The 18,608-nt window shown below is 35.5% G+C and overlaps 1 protein-coding gene across 1 annotated transcript in view; it reads left to right on the top strand.

The window, feature by feature from the left end:
• The first annotated feature begins 1,989 nt into the window (after positions 1-1,989).
• Positions 1,990-18,608, top strand: part of LOC148302253 (uncharacterized) — a 142,870-nt gene continuing 126,251 nt past the window's right edge. The window contains exons 1-6 of the mRNA XM_088271915.1: positions 1,990-2,309; positions 7,608-7,716; positions 9,854-9,997; positions 12,315-12,379; positions 15,212-15,302; positions 18,053-18,162. Of these exons, the coding sequence (XP_088128041.1) occupies positions 7,608-7,716; positions 9,854-9,997; positions 12,315-12,379; positions 15,212-15,302; positions 18,053-18,162 (519 nt within the window). The 5' untranslated portion in view covers positions 1,990-2,309. The remainder of the gene's footprint in view (positions 2,310-7,607; positions 7,717-9,853; positions 9,998-12,314; positions 12,380-15,211; positions 15,303-18,052; positions 18,163-18,608) is intronic.

Raw genomic sequence — 18,608 nt, 5'->3', positions numbered from 1 at the left:
TTCTTTTATATTGTTTCACATTTTCAGTAAATTTCATAACTTAGTTCAAAATAAAAATTGCTTAGGAAGAGCAGATCTGTCAGGAAGCCTAGATGCTTTTGTGTCAGACCTGGGCATGCGGTGGGACAGCTTTAAAAAAAAGGTGAAAATTCTAGGCAAAAACTCTCGTTTCGCTTCTGTCCGAATGTTGTCCATCCCTTATGTTCCCACCCCCTGCGAAGTTCTAGCCGCCCTCCCCGCTAGGGTGGGCGAGGGTGCCGGCCATGTGGTACTACAGAGTAAAGTACACCCTCTCCCCTCAGACAATGGGGTGTGTAGATGAAAAATTACTAAAAAATACATTCCCCACCCCAAGGGTTGGCGGAGAAAAAACAACTAAAATGAGCGCTGTTTACCAATTGGTGTGCAATAACATATTCTCATGTGTACGTTCGTCCAAACTATCTTCTTCAAACCCTCATCCGCACCCGATGGTGCATAGGGCACTGCATCCTATAAACGCAGTGTTATATTGATCGTTAACACATCAAGGAAAGTTGATCAGCCCTCCGCTTCAGGTGCCAGTCCAGGGTTATATTGAATAAATATTAAAGTGAAAAAATCACATGTATGGCTAGATGTATATTTCTTATGTTCTCATTAGGTGTCTTGTCACCAGCTGATGAGAACATAAGAACTTGCTCTTTAACACATTTACTTTATTAAAGGAATAACCCGGAAAGCGTCTATTTTGGATACTTGTCTGCAGGTAGGATAGTAAGGATAGGGAAAGTAATTGTGAATAATACATAACAAACACCAAGACCAATTGAAAATAAATCTTTCTTGAATTCATTTTGCAATTGGCGGGAATTGAACCCGCGACAGTTTCGCGGTCAAACGTCTACCCAACTACGCCACGACGCCTGTCATGAAGAAAAGGTGATCGGGCCTCCGCTTTAGGCACCAGTCCAGCGTAATATTAAATTAATCATTATTCTTCTTCAAACCATCATCCGCACCCCAATGGTGCATAGGGCGCTGCATCATATAAACGCAGTGTTATCTTGATCGTTAACACATGAAGGAAATGTGATCAGCCCTCCGCTTCAGGCACCAGTCAAGGGTAATATTAAATTAATCATTATTCTTCTTCAAACCATCATCCGCACCCCAATGGGGCATAGGGCACTGCATCATATAAACGCAGTGTTATCTTGATCGTTAACACATGACGGAAAAGCAATCAACCCTCCGCTTCAGGTACCAGTGCAGGGCGCATTTTATAATGTTTGATTTTAAAATTATGTTAAAGAAAATTGCTTATGATAAATAAAATACGACGTGGCCGAATGATGCAATATATTTCAGATCTCTCATAACGAGAAAATTTCGTTCGAGAATCTTATTCGTTATGTGAAACACTCGTTAAGCGAAACATTTGTTTCTCATTTTAATCAACGTAAAATACGACAATGCGTTCCATGACGAAAATATATTAATTATTTACATTTTTTCAAATAATATCGCATATTTATAAATTGTTAAATTACTAAATGCGGAATAGTCGGCTTGTGTTCAATGTGTATATAAAATTGTTGCTCTGTGACTTCCTCCTCCTCCACTAACAAACTCTTCCATAACTTCTTGCCGTGAAACACAATGCAACTACATCTCTTCGGTGGTCAGCTTTTGAGTATGCTCCACAAAGTCATCTTAGTACAATGGTATTGGCCAAAGATACAATTTTTACAAAGACGCCTTTCTGCGTCACTCGGTATGCAAAATGTCAGTCGTGAACTCTTTTGAAGTATTTTTGTTCATTATGCAGACCACTCGTTATGAGAGTTCCCACTGCACTTAAAGTATTTGGTACCTACCTACCACCAATTGGATAATTATTCGTCCTTATCACAGCGACATCTATCTTGCGTCATATTAAACTGCAGTACAAAGTGACAGGAAGTTTTTATTTATTACTATATTATAGTTTCCTGCATTACCGACCGAGCGTTTAGTGGTGTACCAAAATCCAAGATGGTCGGTCGTGCTCTCCGTCTCGATAGTTCTAATATTATTTTATGAAATTCGGTGCCTTAGGTAGATTGACAATTCCGTATGTGCTTCACCGTGCGCCGTGGGCAGTGACACCCGTGCGGAAATTTATTTCCAAAAGTTTAAAGTTTGGTGTACACGTTTCTCGTAGCAGTGTGACAGACGAACTCCTGATCTAGTTGGGAATTCGGTGTGACGGCTGGGAATTAGCTGCCGCAGCGCGAATATCGCTGCCGTTTGGTCCATTCTGACAAATGATTTAAGCAACAGAAGAGGTAATCTTTCATATAGCTTAAAAAACTATTTTTCTTTTGTTAGTTTTAACCACTTAAAAACTTTTCTAAGAATCGTACTGCGCTGCAGTTTCTAGGCGTGTGCGATAATATTACACGCGTCTCGCTCTAGCGCATCGTATTCGAATGCAGAATGAAGAGTTGCGCAAATTTTGCGGGACTCGTCTTCTATGCAATTTGTTTGTTGAACAAATGTCACTCCCAATTTTTCGTATGTATGTACTCCGTTGTTTTGCGTTTTCCTCCGCTTGCATGATTTAATTGTGCTTTATTATTGTCATGTCGTACGGCAGAACGCCTTTTCTGTTCGCATTTCACTTCCTGATTTGTCGAAGCGCTAATTTCATAGTCACCTAGACCGAAACCATTTTAATATGTCACTTTTTAAATAGTTTACGTCTATGTTCGGATATGACCTAAGACTCTCGCGACTTGTGTAGGATGTATTAGAGCGTTAATTATATTCGTCGGATGCGAGAGAAAAAATTATTATTCGGAAATATTCCAAATTTTGCGGCGATCTGACCGATTCAGAAATACAACATCGGCAATTTTTCGATGCTCACTTTCAAATTCTCTTTCTTGATGTAATTTCCTGTTAGACTTCAAGGCGATGTTCTCAGTTGACGCAATCTTTTATTATTAATTATGCTGTCAGAACACACGCTAGCGAAAAATTAATTTTGAGATATTTTATAAAATGTTTTTGTTGGCTCAGGGATATTGCTTCTAACCAATATCTCCGCTAATGTATCAATTAATTTTATAAAAAGATTTATCAGTAAAATATCGACTTACTAATTGTATAGAATAAAATAACAACTATGTCGTTTTTCCACATTAATTTTATTTTACCAGCGACCGGGTTTTGTTGAACCGACATCGTCAGACTTGTGGAAGGCTAGACAAAATTGTTACATACAATAACAGGGGTTGAAAACTATGATATTTTTTTCTGACAAAACAAATTTGAATTGAATGAGTTAAAGTATACAACATTTTGAGTGTCCAAATACTTGTTCACAAAATCTGGATTATCTCCAATTACAGGATCACTTTAACCAGCCGATGACGGTCGTCAGCCCCGTAAATGCCCAGACTTCCATATTCTTCTTCATCTTTGATGAGATGTCAAAAAATAATATGAGTTAAAGTATTGTTTAAAAATAATTTTAGTAATTATTATATTATATTCTGACTCCTGACCTGACCACACCCAAGCATTTGAAATACTTGATCAAAACGAGTTGTCTTCGGGCTTCCTCTGCTGCTATTTTCAATTACATTCGCCCCATAAATTTGTTTTACCGATCCATTCTCAATCATCCACATGCCATCTCAACACACCTTATTTATTTTTAATTAATGTTTTTACTTAGTAAATATCACTATTTATAATAGGGTATTTACTAAGAGTGGCATTTACTAAGTAAAACATTAATTAAAAATGGATAAATTTTACCTTTTTGAAGGATGAAAGTAGACTAAATGCAGTCGAAATGCGATCTCTCAGAAGAATGTGCGACAAAACGATGTATGATAGATGTACGAATATTGAAATAAGAAAGGGATGCAAAGCTGAGATAAGCATTATCGATAAAATTAAGAAAAGTGTGTTGAGATGGTTCGGACATGTAGAACGAATGAGTGAGGAAAGAACGGTAAAACAAATTTATGAGGCGAATGTTAGCGGAAAAAGAAGCAGATGAAGAGAGCCGAGAAAAACATGGCACGATCAGGTATGCCAAATACTTGAAAGTGGTCAGGTTAGGAGTCGTAACAATCGGCGGGTATGTATGAGGAGATGTATGAACGTGGAAGAGGCGAAGAATGTTTGCAAGGACAGAGTGGTGTGGCGCTCTATTCTCTCTGCCTACCCCTGCGGAGAAGCGGCGTGATGGTTAGTTAGTTAGTTAGTTTATAATAGGGTTTTTACTAAGAGTGGTATTTACTAAGTAAAACATTAATTAAAAATGAATAGATTTTACCACAAAGTGACTGCCGAATCAATTGATGGAACACCTTATTTTATTTTATGGATAACGCTTCTTATCTCAGCCTTGCATTCTTCCTTATATCATTGGAACATCTATCATACATGGTATTGCTGCACTGAGAGATCGCATTCCGACTGCATTCAGTCTGCTTTCATCTTTTTTTTGCCAACTCCATGTTTCACTTCCACACATTACGGTTGGAATGAGGACTTCGTTGTATCTGCCAGTTATTAGCATTCGTTATGAACATATTGTGAGCCAGGCAATCGCCGTGGATCTTCCTCGAAAGACATCTTAGAGGAAGACCAAAGAATTCATGGATGCTGCAGAAAGATAACATGCTTTGAAGGCATGGCCTAGGTGATATAATAAGTAAGCAGACTAAATGCATTTGAAATGCGATCCCTCAGACGAATGTGTGGCAAAACGATGTTTGATAGATGTTCGAATGATGAAATAAGGAAAGAATGTAGGGCTGAGATAAGCATTATCGATAAAATGATAGGTGTGTTGAGATGGTTTGGATATGTGGAACGTATGAGTGAAACGTATGAGCAAAAGAAGGATGAAAGTAGATTGAATGCAATCGAAATGAGATCTCTCAGAAAAATGTGCGACAAAACGATGTATGATAGATGTTCGAATAGTGAAGTAAGGAAGGAATGCAAAGCTGAGACAAGCACTATCAATAAAATTAAGAATGGTGTGTTGAGATGGTTTGGACATGTGGAACGTATGAGTGAAGAAAGAACGGTTAAACAAATTTATGAGGCGAATTTAGTTGGAAAAAGAAGCAGAGGACGACCGAGGAAAACTTGGCACAATAAGGTATGTCAAATACTTGAAAGCGGCCGGGTCAGGAGTCATAATAATCGTCGGGTATGTATGAGGTGATGCATGAATGTAGAAGAGGCAAAGAATGTTTGCAAAGACAAAGTGGTGTGGCGTTCGATTCTCTCTGCCTACCCATGCGGAGAAGCAGCGTGATGGTTAGTTAGTTAGTTAGTAATATAATAGGAATGACATGTTAGTTATGTTTTTTGTAAGGGTTTTCAGTATGATTGTACATAATTTAATTAATTTGACAAAATGAATTTAACTAACCATCACACCGTTTTTCCGCAGAGGCAGGTAGAGATAATAGAATGATACACCGATCCATATATCACTCACTCCTTTCAACTCTGTCTCTGTCTCTAGTCCGCTTTAGTCCGTATTTAAAATATTATCCGCCTCCGTAGTGTAATGGTCAGCACGCTCGGCTACCGTTCTGTAGGTCCCGGGTTCGATTCCCAAGGGGGGTAAAATAAATAGAAGTGATTTTTTCACTGTTATATTTATTCAATATTACCCTGGACTGGTACTTGAAGCGGAGGGCTGTTCACCTTTCCTTCATGCGTAAACGATCAAGATAACACTGTGTTTATAATGCAGTGCCCTATGCACCATTGGGGTGCGGAAAAGGGTTTGAATGAAATATAAGATTCTTCCCGAATCATCTTTCATACTAGAAAACGCCTGTAAACATCATTTTCAATTTGTATGAAACTTATATTTTGACCGGTTTATTTTTAATACTTTTTAATTTTTGTTTACAAATCTGGGTTTTTCCACTTAACACACTAAAGACGGGAAAGGTATTTATTTCTACCCGTTTAGTCGATTGATGCTTTAGGACGAGAAGGGTATTTTTCCTTCTGCGCTGGCCTCATTTCAAAGGCAGAAAAGAAGAAATTATCCAATGTGTTGTATGAATATCATATACCAATCTCTTTTTTTTCCAAACGCATTTTTTTCGATTGCTGCGCGGTATTATCGATAATCCTGAAATTATCCGGAGCATTGGTCTACATGTTCCCGATAGTTACCTAAACAGCGTCGGTATAGATTGTTTCACATTCCTATACACAGGACCAACCTGCCAATAATTATGCCTGTAAGAAGAGCTACCGCTATGTTGAACAATATCACATTGGATATTGATCTGTTCCATGTGTCCGAAGGAGTTTTCCGAAGCGGGATTCTTCTACACATTTAACAAGAGTCTTCTTGCTTACTTTTTAATTGGTTTTTTTAATGTATACGCCTTAAATGTTAGTTTGTAATATATATATTAATTATTGAGTAAATTGAATTGAATTGAATTGAATTGAATTTATAAGGACTAAACTATATGTACACAATAATAAAATTCTGGCGCCAGCGGTCCGTAGGCATAAAAAAATCCTGTCTGAAATGTATTAATATAGATCAGGAAGAATAAAGATAATTCTTCAGTATTCTTTTCCATTATGTTGTTGTATAAATATAAGAGTATATAATTCTTGTCCGCCTCCGTAGTGTAATGGTCAGCACGCTCAGCTACCGTTCTGGAGGTCCCGGGTTCGATTCCCAGATGGGGTTAAATAAAAAAGTGTTTTTTTTACTCTAATATTTATTCAATATTACCCTGGACTGGTACCTGAAGCGGACGACTGATCGCCTCTCCTTCATCTGTTAACGATCAAGATAACACTGCGTTTATATGATGCAGTGCCCTATGCACCTTTGGGGTGCGGATAAGGGTTTGAATATGAATATAAATACTCTTATGTGGACAAACCCAGTTTGATGAATTACATGAAACTATAGTAACATTTAACACACTATCTGCGGCCGATTCACGCTCATAATAGAGAAAAACATCTCTGAAAAGAAGTGATAACATTTAACCATACTGTATGCATCGATATGAGATCAAAAGATGCCGCAAAAGTCATGGGTAAAAATAACTTACACGCAATTTACGATGAGTCGAGTGAAAAGGTAAAATTACCCTTCCCGCCACACACCACCAGTCAAGTGAAACAATAAAATTACCCTTCCTGCAGATAGTGTGTTAACATAAAGAGTAAACCCCATGATTAGTAGGAACTGACTCACCTACTACAAATTAATTAAAACATGCTAAAATTTGAGATAAAACCTTTAATTTCTTTGATCTGATTACTGGGTGTATTATCGTTTGATACAGAAAAGCTAAAAACCTGCTAAATATTATTATTTAGCATGTTTTCATCATTTGTAGTAGGTATGTCAGGACATTTATTTGAATCGAACCCAGAACCTCCTGAATGGTAGCCGAGTGTGTTGACTGAAGGCGGACTGAATATTCCAGGGTAATATTTATTCAATATTACCCTGGACTGGTACCTGAAGCAGAGGGCTGATCACCTTTCCTCCATGTGTTAACACGATCAAGATAATTGATTTTTTGTTTTATTTAAATATTTGTCATTTCCAGATGAGTGTCGGGAGAGCAGAGAGCGGAGGAGGAGGTGGTATAGCGGGAGGACAGTACCACACAGTGACGGTCTTCAAGGACGACAAGGGCTACGGCATGACAGTCTCTGGTAATGCTTACTTACTTTCATCCCCTTCCATTTACAATTGGTACACCAGTCGTTGTTGTAAAAGCCATGTTTCCTGCAAACAGTTTGTTAACTACCCGTTAATTCTACCCATTATTGACAACCACACTACTCAAATTCTTGGAAGTTCTATATATATGAACCAATTTTGAAACATTATTCTTGAATCACTAGAACTTCTCTAGAGACATCTATTGGTGAGATGAAAAAAAGCTTTTTATTGAGCAGAAACTCTTTTATAAGCATGTGAGGTCCGAATCCTGGATTATAATCACACACATGAGAAACGCCAGAAAATATCATTTTCATTTTTATCATTTAAGCTTATAATTTGACCAGATAATTTATTTACAACATTTTGAGTGTGTCCAAATGCTTGTTCACAAAATCTGGATTATCTCCAATTACAGGAGTTATTTTCATATCATTTTTTTGACAAAAAAATAATATGAAAATAACTCCTGTAATTGGAGATAATCCAGATTTTGTGAACAAGCATTTGGACACACTCAAAATGTTGTATATTATGTCATTCGTAGGTTAGGAGTCTAAAGTAAAATAAATATCTACGGAAATATCATTCTAATACCTCTTTCATATTTTTTTGCCTCAGGGTAGATGACATCCCATGACATGAGGTAATAAGTTAAACATGACTTAATCCAGTACATAAATCCGAATTATTATCTCATTTTATTACTTCCTTTTGCATGCATAATCTCAGGGTGTGACAGTATTTTTCATTTCTTCTTCTTCTCATAGATCCTCGGATCTGTCTGTTCCGTTATCCGTCTCTTGTGACGTGGACTGTCAGCTGTCACGCCATCTCTTGGGAGGTCTTCCAGGTGGTCTTCTTCTGTCTGGGTTCTCTTGATGAGCAATTTGGGCCAGTCTATTTTCTTGCATTCTATTGACACGGGCTTCTCCATCTGACTATATCCTCCATACTACACATTTCCCAATTTCCGTGTTCCTTATTCAGTCTCTTAATCTTGGTATTTACAGGGCTTACAACCTGTATATAGACTGGTTTTAGCTATACTTTATACACATGTAACATTTTCTATTCTACCCATGATTGATGACCACAGTACTCAAATTTTGGAAGTTGTTTATATATATATATATATATATATATATATATATATATATATATATATATATATATATATATATATATATATATATACTATTTTTTTTTTGAAGTCAAGGGATCTTGCATCCCTTATGTCACTGCGACCATATAAGGTCTATTGTGATCTCCTTCTGTATCACAGCTCACTCCTGAGACCTACGTGAGTCATGTAACTCACGACCTGTCTTGATGGTAGGAGCTTCACCTTCTCGGAGTCCAGTAGTGATCCTCCTAGAATGTGACTTTGTTTGCGAGCGAGTGCGTCACAATTATAGAGGATGTGGATTGGCGTTTTGTTATCCTCCATACAAAATCTGCATACTGGGGAGTCATGTATTCCAATTTTTGTCATGTGTTTCCTCAGTCTGCGGTGTCCTGTCAAGGTCCTGGTTAGGATCCTTATTTGTTTTTGGCTAAGCTTTAGAGCGTCTGTGGTGAATTTCCGCGAGTACCCCATCACTACGGATTTCTTTCTCTTCTCCGTCTTACTCTTCATTACTGAGTGTTGTGACCCTTGGGGAAGCAATGACTCTTCTCCAGTTATCCCTTGACTACGCTGCACGTAGCGCTCCAACCACCGAGGTGCCTGCTGCTGCCTTAACTCCATCGGTCTATTGTGTGGGGATCTTCCTCTCCCTCTCTTCCCCTCCAGGCTACCGATCAAAACCAGTCGTTCCAGGCTATCCGCATTGCCACGCGTGACATGCCCAAAGAACTGGACAATTCGTCAGGTACAGACATTGGCCAGAGTCAAGCCTTCCAAACGTAGTTCCTGGCGAATGGACTTGTTGGTGCGTCTTACAGTCCATGGGATTCGAAGCATGCGCCTCTAACACCACATTTCGAAAGCGTCAATTTTTCTCCTTTCTGCGGCTTTCAGAAAAAAAGGATAGTTTAAACAAATTTATGAGGCGAATCCTTTAATTGGCACCTTCTCTCACATGCGAATTCTTGTTGTGAAAATATATTGAATATGATTTCCAGGAAACGATCCGGTATTGGTCCAGTCGGTTGTCAAGGGAGGTGCGGCCTGGAGAGTGGGAGTCCGGATGGGAGATCGCCTTCTGGCCGTTAACGGGGCTTCCGTGGAGACCTCTGAGCATACGCAAGTCGTCCAGATGATCAGATGTAAGGAATACTCTGTTTTTATCTCCCATATCGCTCACTCTTTTCCACAACGTCATATATCAAAAAGTGTCAATTTTCAGATGCTCAGAATATATACTTTATCCCAGCAAAAGCGGCTTATTTTTAACTTAGTGTTTACACGCTACAGGGCAGAAAGTGTTGTTTTTGCATTTTGAAGAAAACATATTGTTAAATTATTTTTTTACCAAGTTTTCCTCTACTTCATCACATTTGGTTGACCATCCTTTCTTCACTCATTTGATTCACATACCCAAACCATTTTGCTTAAATTATAATCATTATAATTAAAATAACTTTGTTTTAAAATCACTATAAATATTTTATTGTAACTTAATTATAATGTCCACCGGTTTCGAAGCTAACCGCTTCTTTTTCAAATATTATTAATACTAAAACACTAACAAAATTCACTTAACAAAATTCAAAATATTTTGGCGACTAGGCAAAAAAGCTTGGGTCTCTTGATCTCAAGTGGCCTTATTTTTATTATTTTTTTTCTTTATTTTAAATTCTTTTGCATTACATGATAGAAATTTCAAATACAAAAAATGAATAAAATATAAATGTTAATACAAAAAAAGATCCCACAAAGGCATAGCCTGTGTGTGGGTATACAATATAATTTAGGTCATAGTAAAGGGTATAAGGGTATAGGTATTATAAGTAGAACTAGAATAATAGTGTTAATATAAAATACAAAAAATACTTGACTATCAGAAAACAATTTTTTTAATTTTTTTTTTTAATAAAATTAAAAAGAAAAAAATTAAAAAGTAAAAAGTTAGCAAGCATGTACTACAAGAAAAAAGAGGTTAAATCTGTCATTTTTTGTTTTGTCAGGAGTCAAAATATAATATAATAATTATTAAAATTATGATAATACAATACTTAAACTCATTCAATTTAAATTCATTTTGTTTTTATTTTTTGCATATAATAATTGTCAGGTATGTTTAAGGAGATGCAAAGAGTGTTTGCAAAAACTGATTGGTGTGGCATTCTATTCTCTCTGCCTACCCATGCGGGGAAGTGGTGTGACGGTTAGTTAGTTACACGTTATGTGGTCACTTGTTAATTTCTGGTTTTCGTATGTATTAGACACTCTTGTTTGAAGCACAGGATATGACATGTTTGATAAGAAATGGTCACATTGAAAAGTGTGTAGCTGTAACTCTATATGTATAATGCTAAATAGGAACTAACACTCGCGGGATTAAGTATAGACTTTGCGGTCAAATATTTAATGTAATAAGTAAATAACTGTAGAATAAATAACAAATTGTGAAAGAAGGATAAAAGTAGACTGAATGCAGTCGAAATGCGATCCTTCAGATAATGACGCGTGGAAAAGCGATGTACGATAGATGTTCGAATTCCTGTTTACCTGTTCAACTAACTAACTAACCATCATGCCGCTTTTCTGCAGGTGTAAGCAGAGAAAATAGAACGCCACACCACTCTGTCTTTGCAAACATTCTTCTTTCGAGTATGTCCGACATGACAGTCTACATATAGACAAAATATTTTTCTTTTTTAAAATAATATCCCCACTTCTGTTCTTTGTTATAGTTATTGACATTTATGTGTATTCTTTGCAGTTTATTTTGTAATGTCGATTTGAAATCCTATTTCTGCCACCGGACACCCTGTACCTTCGCAAATAAAAAAACATATCGTACTCATACTGTAGAAAATGACCAAGTGCATTTTTTACAAAAACATGATTATTGACTATTTGATATCTTACTAGCTTAATGTTGACCTGGAAAAAATCCTAAAGCAATTTTAAACTTGGAAGTATAATATATTTACTTGTTAAAAATGACTAATTGCATCCATGACAAGAGTGTAAAAACAGTTAAATGACCCTCCTGAACATTTTACGTTTTGTTAGTTGGTCCCTTTCTCCTGTACGACTACGATATGTTCTAACCCAGGGGTTCCCAATCTTTTTCAGTCCGCGGCGCACTTACAAGTTTACTATTTTGTCACGGCGCACAGTGCGTTATTTTGGCAATCTAGGGAAACTTTAATATTATTTAGTACCTACAATAATAGTAGTTGGATAGAAAGATGCTAGCTCTCAAAATAGAATTTGTTGCTTTGTAGGTATACGAGAATATTTGTGGTTTCGGATAATGATAGAGGATGGACTCACAGCGCCCCTCTTGAGTTTCTACGGCGCACACTTTGGGAACCCCCGTTCTAACCCATTCATTAGTGGTAGGATTTGATTAATAATAAATTAATATGTAAAGCAGGTTTTAATTTATGTATTTTTTTTTTTAATTTTCAGCCTCTCCCACAGTTGTTCTTAAACTACAAAGGCATAGTACCATCACGGCCCCACTGCCTGTTGGAGTAAGTATATCAATATGTTTTTTTTTACTATAATTTATATTCCTAATGAAGGGCCATATCGCTCACTCCTTTCAAGAACGTCATAAATCAAAAATCGCCAATTTTCAGTTCTGCGTGTTTTCGGAATGCCCAGAAAATGTAGTATATCCCAGCAAAAGAAGCATTTTAAACTTAATGTTTACCCGCTACAGGGCAGAAAGTGTTGTTTTTGCACTTTGAAGAAAAGGTATTGTTGAATTATTTTTTTAAATAAACTAAATATTTTTCAAATGGAGAAAAAACCTTCGGGTTTTACCTAAAAAGATCTGTTGCACAGTAAAAATTTCAATAAAAGGCTTGATATTTATTTTTAATACATTGTATTATATTTTTCAACTTTAAAAACGTTCTACTGAAAAATCAAGTTTTTTTTTTTTTTTTTTTCTTTATTTAAAATTCTTTTGCATAACATAAATTCAAAAACAAAAAATATTTATAAAAAATAAAAATAAATACAAAAAAAAGATCCCACAAAGGCATGGCCTGTGTGTGGGTATACAAAATAAATAGTCATAGTACAGGGTATAAGGGTATAGGTTTCTAAGTATAATTAGTTAATACAAAATACAAAAAACTTTAATTAAATACAAAAAAAAAAATAAAAATAAAAATACTTGACTCTCAGTGAGCAATTTTTTATTTTATTTTTTTTTTAATTAAAACTTAGACATAAAAAAGATGACAAAGTAAAAAAGTAAAAAGCTTTTGATTTATGACATTCTTGAAAGGAGTAAGCGATATATCTTCTATCTCACAAAATATTGGCATATAAAAGAGATTGGCGGAAACAATATCAAGCCGTGTACGCAAAGCACGGCATGCACGCACACACTGAGAATCGTTTGTGTATTGGTGATTATGTGAAAATTATTTATTTCCTTAGCTGCAAATGAACAACTTTATATCATGGGTATACTGGCAAAAAACGTTAACTCTGAAATCCCTGTTTTTATAATCTCAGTTATTTATAGCTTTTAGCCTAAATAAAATATCCGCTTTTAAACTTGAAGTTTTATTTACTTTTTAAACCACATAAATATGACATTTCAAACTACTTAACCCTTTCCGGTCCCTCAAAATTAAAAATTTAAATCTAGGATGACAGTTACATTCCAATTGGAAAATAAAATTGTCCTCTGCTCCACATACTGTTGTCATAGATACGAGTGACAAAAATGTAAGCTTGGAATTTAAATAAATAATGCTAATGATGAAAAAAATGTAGAATAACATCCGACATGGGACCTAAGAGAAAAAATCGATCTCCAATGTGATTCGACATTGGACCAGTAAGGGTTTATGTATTTTGCCAATTAAAAGAATGTTGACTTTATAATACTGCATCATTTAGTCAAAATTCCATATTTTCGAGTTATCGTTTTTTGCCAGTACACCAATGATATTATAATACTTTTATGTAATTATATTACGGAGGAAAACAAAAATTCTTAGCCCTTGTTTTTTATATTTTATATCGATATTCTCATTATTAGAGTCAAATTGTCAAATCATGAAACATGGAGTTACAATGATTAAAGAAAACACTTGTTTTTTACCACTTGAGTTTTATTATAGACTACATGTTTCAGAAGTTAAACTTCCATCATTCAGGTCTGTATAATAACATGTTATTATACAGACCTGAATGATGGAAGTTTAACTTCTGAAACATGTAGTCTATAATAAAACTCAAGTGCTAAAAAACAAGTGTTTTCTTTAATCATTGTAACATGTCTTACCACAAAGTTAATGCCGAAACAATAAATAAAACATGGAGTTGGCAAAAGAGGGATGAAAGTAGACTGAATGCAGTCGAAATGCGATCTCTCAGAAAAATGTGCGACAAAACAATGTATGATAGATGTTCAAATAGTGAAATATGGAAGGAATGCAAAGCTGAGACGAGCATTATCGATAAAATTAAGAAAGGCGTGTTGAGATGGTTTGGACAGGTAGAACGAATGAGTGAAGAAAGAATGGTAAAACAAATTTATGAGGCGAATGTAATTAGCAGAGGACGACCGAGAAAAACTTGGCACGATCAGGTATGCCAAATACTTGAAAGCGGTCAGGTTAGGAGTCGAAACAATCGGTGGGAATGTATGAGGAGATGCATGAACGTTGAAGAGGCGAAGAGTGTTTGCAAAGACAGAGTGGTGTGGCGTTCTATTCTCTCCGCCTACCCCTGCGGAGAAGCGGCGTGATGGTTAGTTAGTTAGTTTAGTTAGAGTCAAATTGTAGTAATTACATGTCACTGGGAAGGAAAAGTTAAAGAACTCACCTTAATCTTTTCTTGAATGTTTTCCGCAGATATTTTATTGTAGCACATTTTATAATCTTTATAATATGAAATAACTTTGTTTTAACCACTTTTTTATAAATACAATTTAACCTACCGGTTTCAACAAGAACCTTGTCATCATCAGGGTTTATATTGAATCAAAAACATTAAAATACTCTCACCAAAAAACTTCCACACACTCCGTAAAAATCCTAAATGTTATTTTCAATGTTATTTTCAAAATGTTATTTTTAAAATAACATTTAGGATTTTTAAGGAGTGTGTGGAAGTTTTTTGGTGAGAGTATTTTTATGTTTTTGATTTAATATAAACCCTGATGATGACAAGGTTCTTGTTGAAACCGGTAGGTTAAATTGTATTATTAAAAAAAGCGGTTATAACAAAGTTATTTCATTTTATAATGTTTCTTCTTTATCTTTTCAACTATCCCTAGTTCAGCATTAGATTCCTTTAAAATATTGAATTCTAAATATATTCTATAATTTTTCCAGCGAGAGAAGCAGCGTCAGGTGGAATTCACCACAGCACACACCATTCATCTGATGCTAGAAAATGAAAATAGACACATCGAAGCTTTGCGAAGTAAGTCCCATCTTTTAATTTCATCTCCCGTGAAATTTGCGTCTCAATAGGTCATCATATATTTTCAAATGCAGTTGTGCTCTTCACGCAGTAGTTGAAAAATTTCAATGTTATATTTTTAACAGTGATAATTGAATGATTTTTTTTTTTCAATACATTACTTTAACCTTTCCGGGAGTATAGACGTAAATGAATGTCACAACACACCTCAAAAAGACCACCACAAAGGAAGCAAAGCCCAACGATTTTGTATGCCAACACACCTCAAAAAGACCACTATGAAGGATGTAAAGCCCAACAATTTTGTATGCCAACACACCTCAAAAAGACCAACACAGAGGAAGCAAATCCCAACGATTTTGTATGCCAACACACCTCAAAAAGACCACTACGAAGGATGTAAAGCCCAACAATTTTGTATGCCAACACACACCTCAAAAAGACCAACACAAAGGAAGCAAATCCCAACGATTTTGTATGCCAACACACTTCAAAAAGACCACTACGAAGGATGTAAAGCCCAACAATTTTGTATGCCAACACACCTCAAAAAGAACACCTCAAAAGAAATAAAGCCCAACAATTTTGTATGCCAACACACCTCAAAAAGACCACCACAAAAAAAAAATACTTTATGTGTTGCAAGTGTGGCATTGCGTTGTTTGTTTCATGGAATACCACACAATTTTATGACATTATATTGATTTAAATTTTTGAAATATTTATGAAAGCAGTCCGCCTTGGCTACCATACTGGAGGTCCCGGGTTCGATTCCCGGAGGGGGGGGGGTAAAATAAATATCAAGTAATTTTTTCACTCTTATATTTATTCAATATGACCCTGGACCGGTACCTGAAGAGGAGGTCCGATCACCTTTCCTTCATGTGTTAACCGATCAAGATGACACTACGTTTATATGATGCAGTGCCCTTTGCACTATCGAGTGCAGATAAGAAGAGTTTAGAATTTTAGATGAAAACAAATAATGTGTTTTTGTGATTTATGACTTATAATCTGACTTATTATTCATGGTTTATGACCCCTGGAATACACAATCGTTTTTTTTTTACAATTAAACATTGGAATGGTGAGGTAATTTTTTTTTCATTATTTTTACATAATTTCTAACTTCATAATACATAGATTTCGTGAAAAAAAAAAAAACCTTTTTTTTTCATGTAAAAAGAACACACTCCCCAGAGAAAGTCGGACATCAATTATTGTACTCCCGGAAAGGTTAAAGGTATGTTATCAAAAGCAAAGTTCATTGTAAGGGAAAATTATAAAATACACTGCACCATTTTTTTTTTATGACAAAGTTATGGGTAGGATTTGTTTTTGTATTTTAAAAGCATTGATAATGTTGTGGTATGGTAATATAACATTCGTTATCATTCATCGTTCACTTTGTGTAAAAGTGGTATTACACAAAGTGAATGATGAATGATAAGGAGAGTGTTATGCGTAGGACTTTGCAATTGTAATACATGCGTACCTCACTTTGGTATCATTGTGTAAAATTAGATTTTTTTTTTTGCAAAAATGTCTTTTATTTTTTAAACCATATCCGCACCCGATGGTGCAAAAGGCACCGCATCGTATAAACGTAGTGTTATCTTGATCATTAACACATGAAGGAAAGGTGATCAGCCCTCCGCTTCAGGTTATATTTAATAAATAGTAGAGTGAAAAATTATTTATATTTATTTGACCCTCCTGGGAATCGAACCCGGGACCTTCGGACCTACGGGGGTGCCTTTTTATTTGGTGTGTAAAAAATCAACACTATTTTTCGCAAAGATTGATAGATTTTAGTGTTTCTTTCTGGTATTGGACCACTTATTGAACTTTTTACTGTGCAATAGATCTTTTTAGGTAAAACCTGAAGGTTTTTTCGCCATTTGAAAAATATTTAGTAGATTTTAAAAATATAATTAAACAATACATTTTCTTTGAAATGCAAAAACAACACTTTCTGCCCTGTAACGGGTAAATATTAAGTTAAAAATATGTCTCTTTTACTATAGTTCATTTTCTGGGCATTCCGAAAACATGCACAACTGAAAATTGACGATTTTTGATTTATGACTTCTTGAAAGGAGTGAGCGATATGTTTCGTTGGACTTTTCCCTTATCCAAATATTTATTTATTTGTTTTTTGATCCCTAACGGATGTGTTTAGCATCCTCTACGATCTCTACTTTGAGCATTAATTGCTTTCAACGTCGCTATTGGCCGAATCCGGCATTGTAAGAGCGAAAATAATAGGTAAATGTAATTGGTATATCGTTGTCATACAGGAGAAAGTGACCGAGTGTATTTTTTTACAAAACTGTGATCATTGACTATTTGATATCTTACTAGCTTAATATTGCCCTGAAAAACGTCCCAAAGGATTTTAAACTTGTAAAATAAATATGAGTGATTTTTTCACTGTCATATTTATTCAATATTACCCTGGACTGGTACCTGAAGCGGAGGGCTGATCACCTTTCCTTCATGTGTAAACGATCAAGATAACACTGCGTTTAATATGACGCAGTGCCCTATGCACCATTGGGGTGCGGATAAGGGGTTTTATTAAGTATAATATATTGACTTGGTAATAATGCCTGCATTGATGTTTATTGTGTTGCCAAGCAAGTGACTTAAATGGCCCTCCTGAACATTTTACGTTTTGGTAGTTGGTCACTTTCTCCTGTACGACTAATATATGTGCCGTCGTAAATGTATTTTGTTTGCGATTACAGATTCTTTGGCCAAGGGTGTTTCCAACAAGAAGCTGTCGGAGCTGGAGGCGGCAGAGTTCAGGCATGCCAAGCTGCAGCAGCAGGTCCAACACTTGATGCAGCAGTCCTCCGTGAGTTTTTTTTTCAAATTGTCTTAAAAAATATTCAATAGTTTTTTTTTTTCAAATTGTCTTCAAAAATATTCAATAGGAGTTTTTTTTTTCAAATTGTCTTCAAAAATATTAATAGGAGTTTTTTTTATATTGTCACCAAAAATATTCAGAAGGAGTTTTTTTTTCAAATTGTCACCAAAAATATTCAAAAGGAGTTTTTTTTTTCATATTGTCTTCAAAAATATTCAAAAGCAGTTTTTTTTTCAAATTGTCTTCAAAAATCTTAAATTCGAGCTTTTTTTAACTGACATAAATGATCATAATACAAATGGCCAATTTATGTAGCGCTGTTTTTTCCACTTCTGTAGTGTAACGGTCAGCACGCCCGGCTACCGCTCTGGAGGTCCCGGGTTCGATTCCCAAGGGGGGTCAAATAAATATAAGTGATTTTTTTACTCTTGTAT

The sequence above is a fragment of the Brachycentrus maculatus genome, unplaced genomic scaffold (assembly GCF_059751285.1).
Source record: "Brachycentrus maculatus isolate JH-2025_06_01 unplaced genomic scaffold, ASM5975128v1 h1tg000470l, whole genome shotgun sequence".
NCBI classification, from domain to species: Eukaryota; Metazoa; Arthropoda; class Insecta; order Trichoptera; family Brachycentridae; genus Brachycentrus; species Brachycentrus maculatus.
Note: the sequence above shows the minus strand (reverse complement) of the source record. Positions and strands in the feature narration are given on the sequence as shown.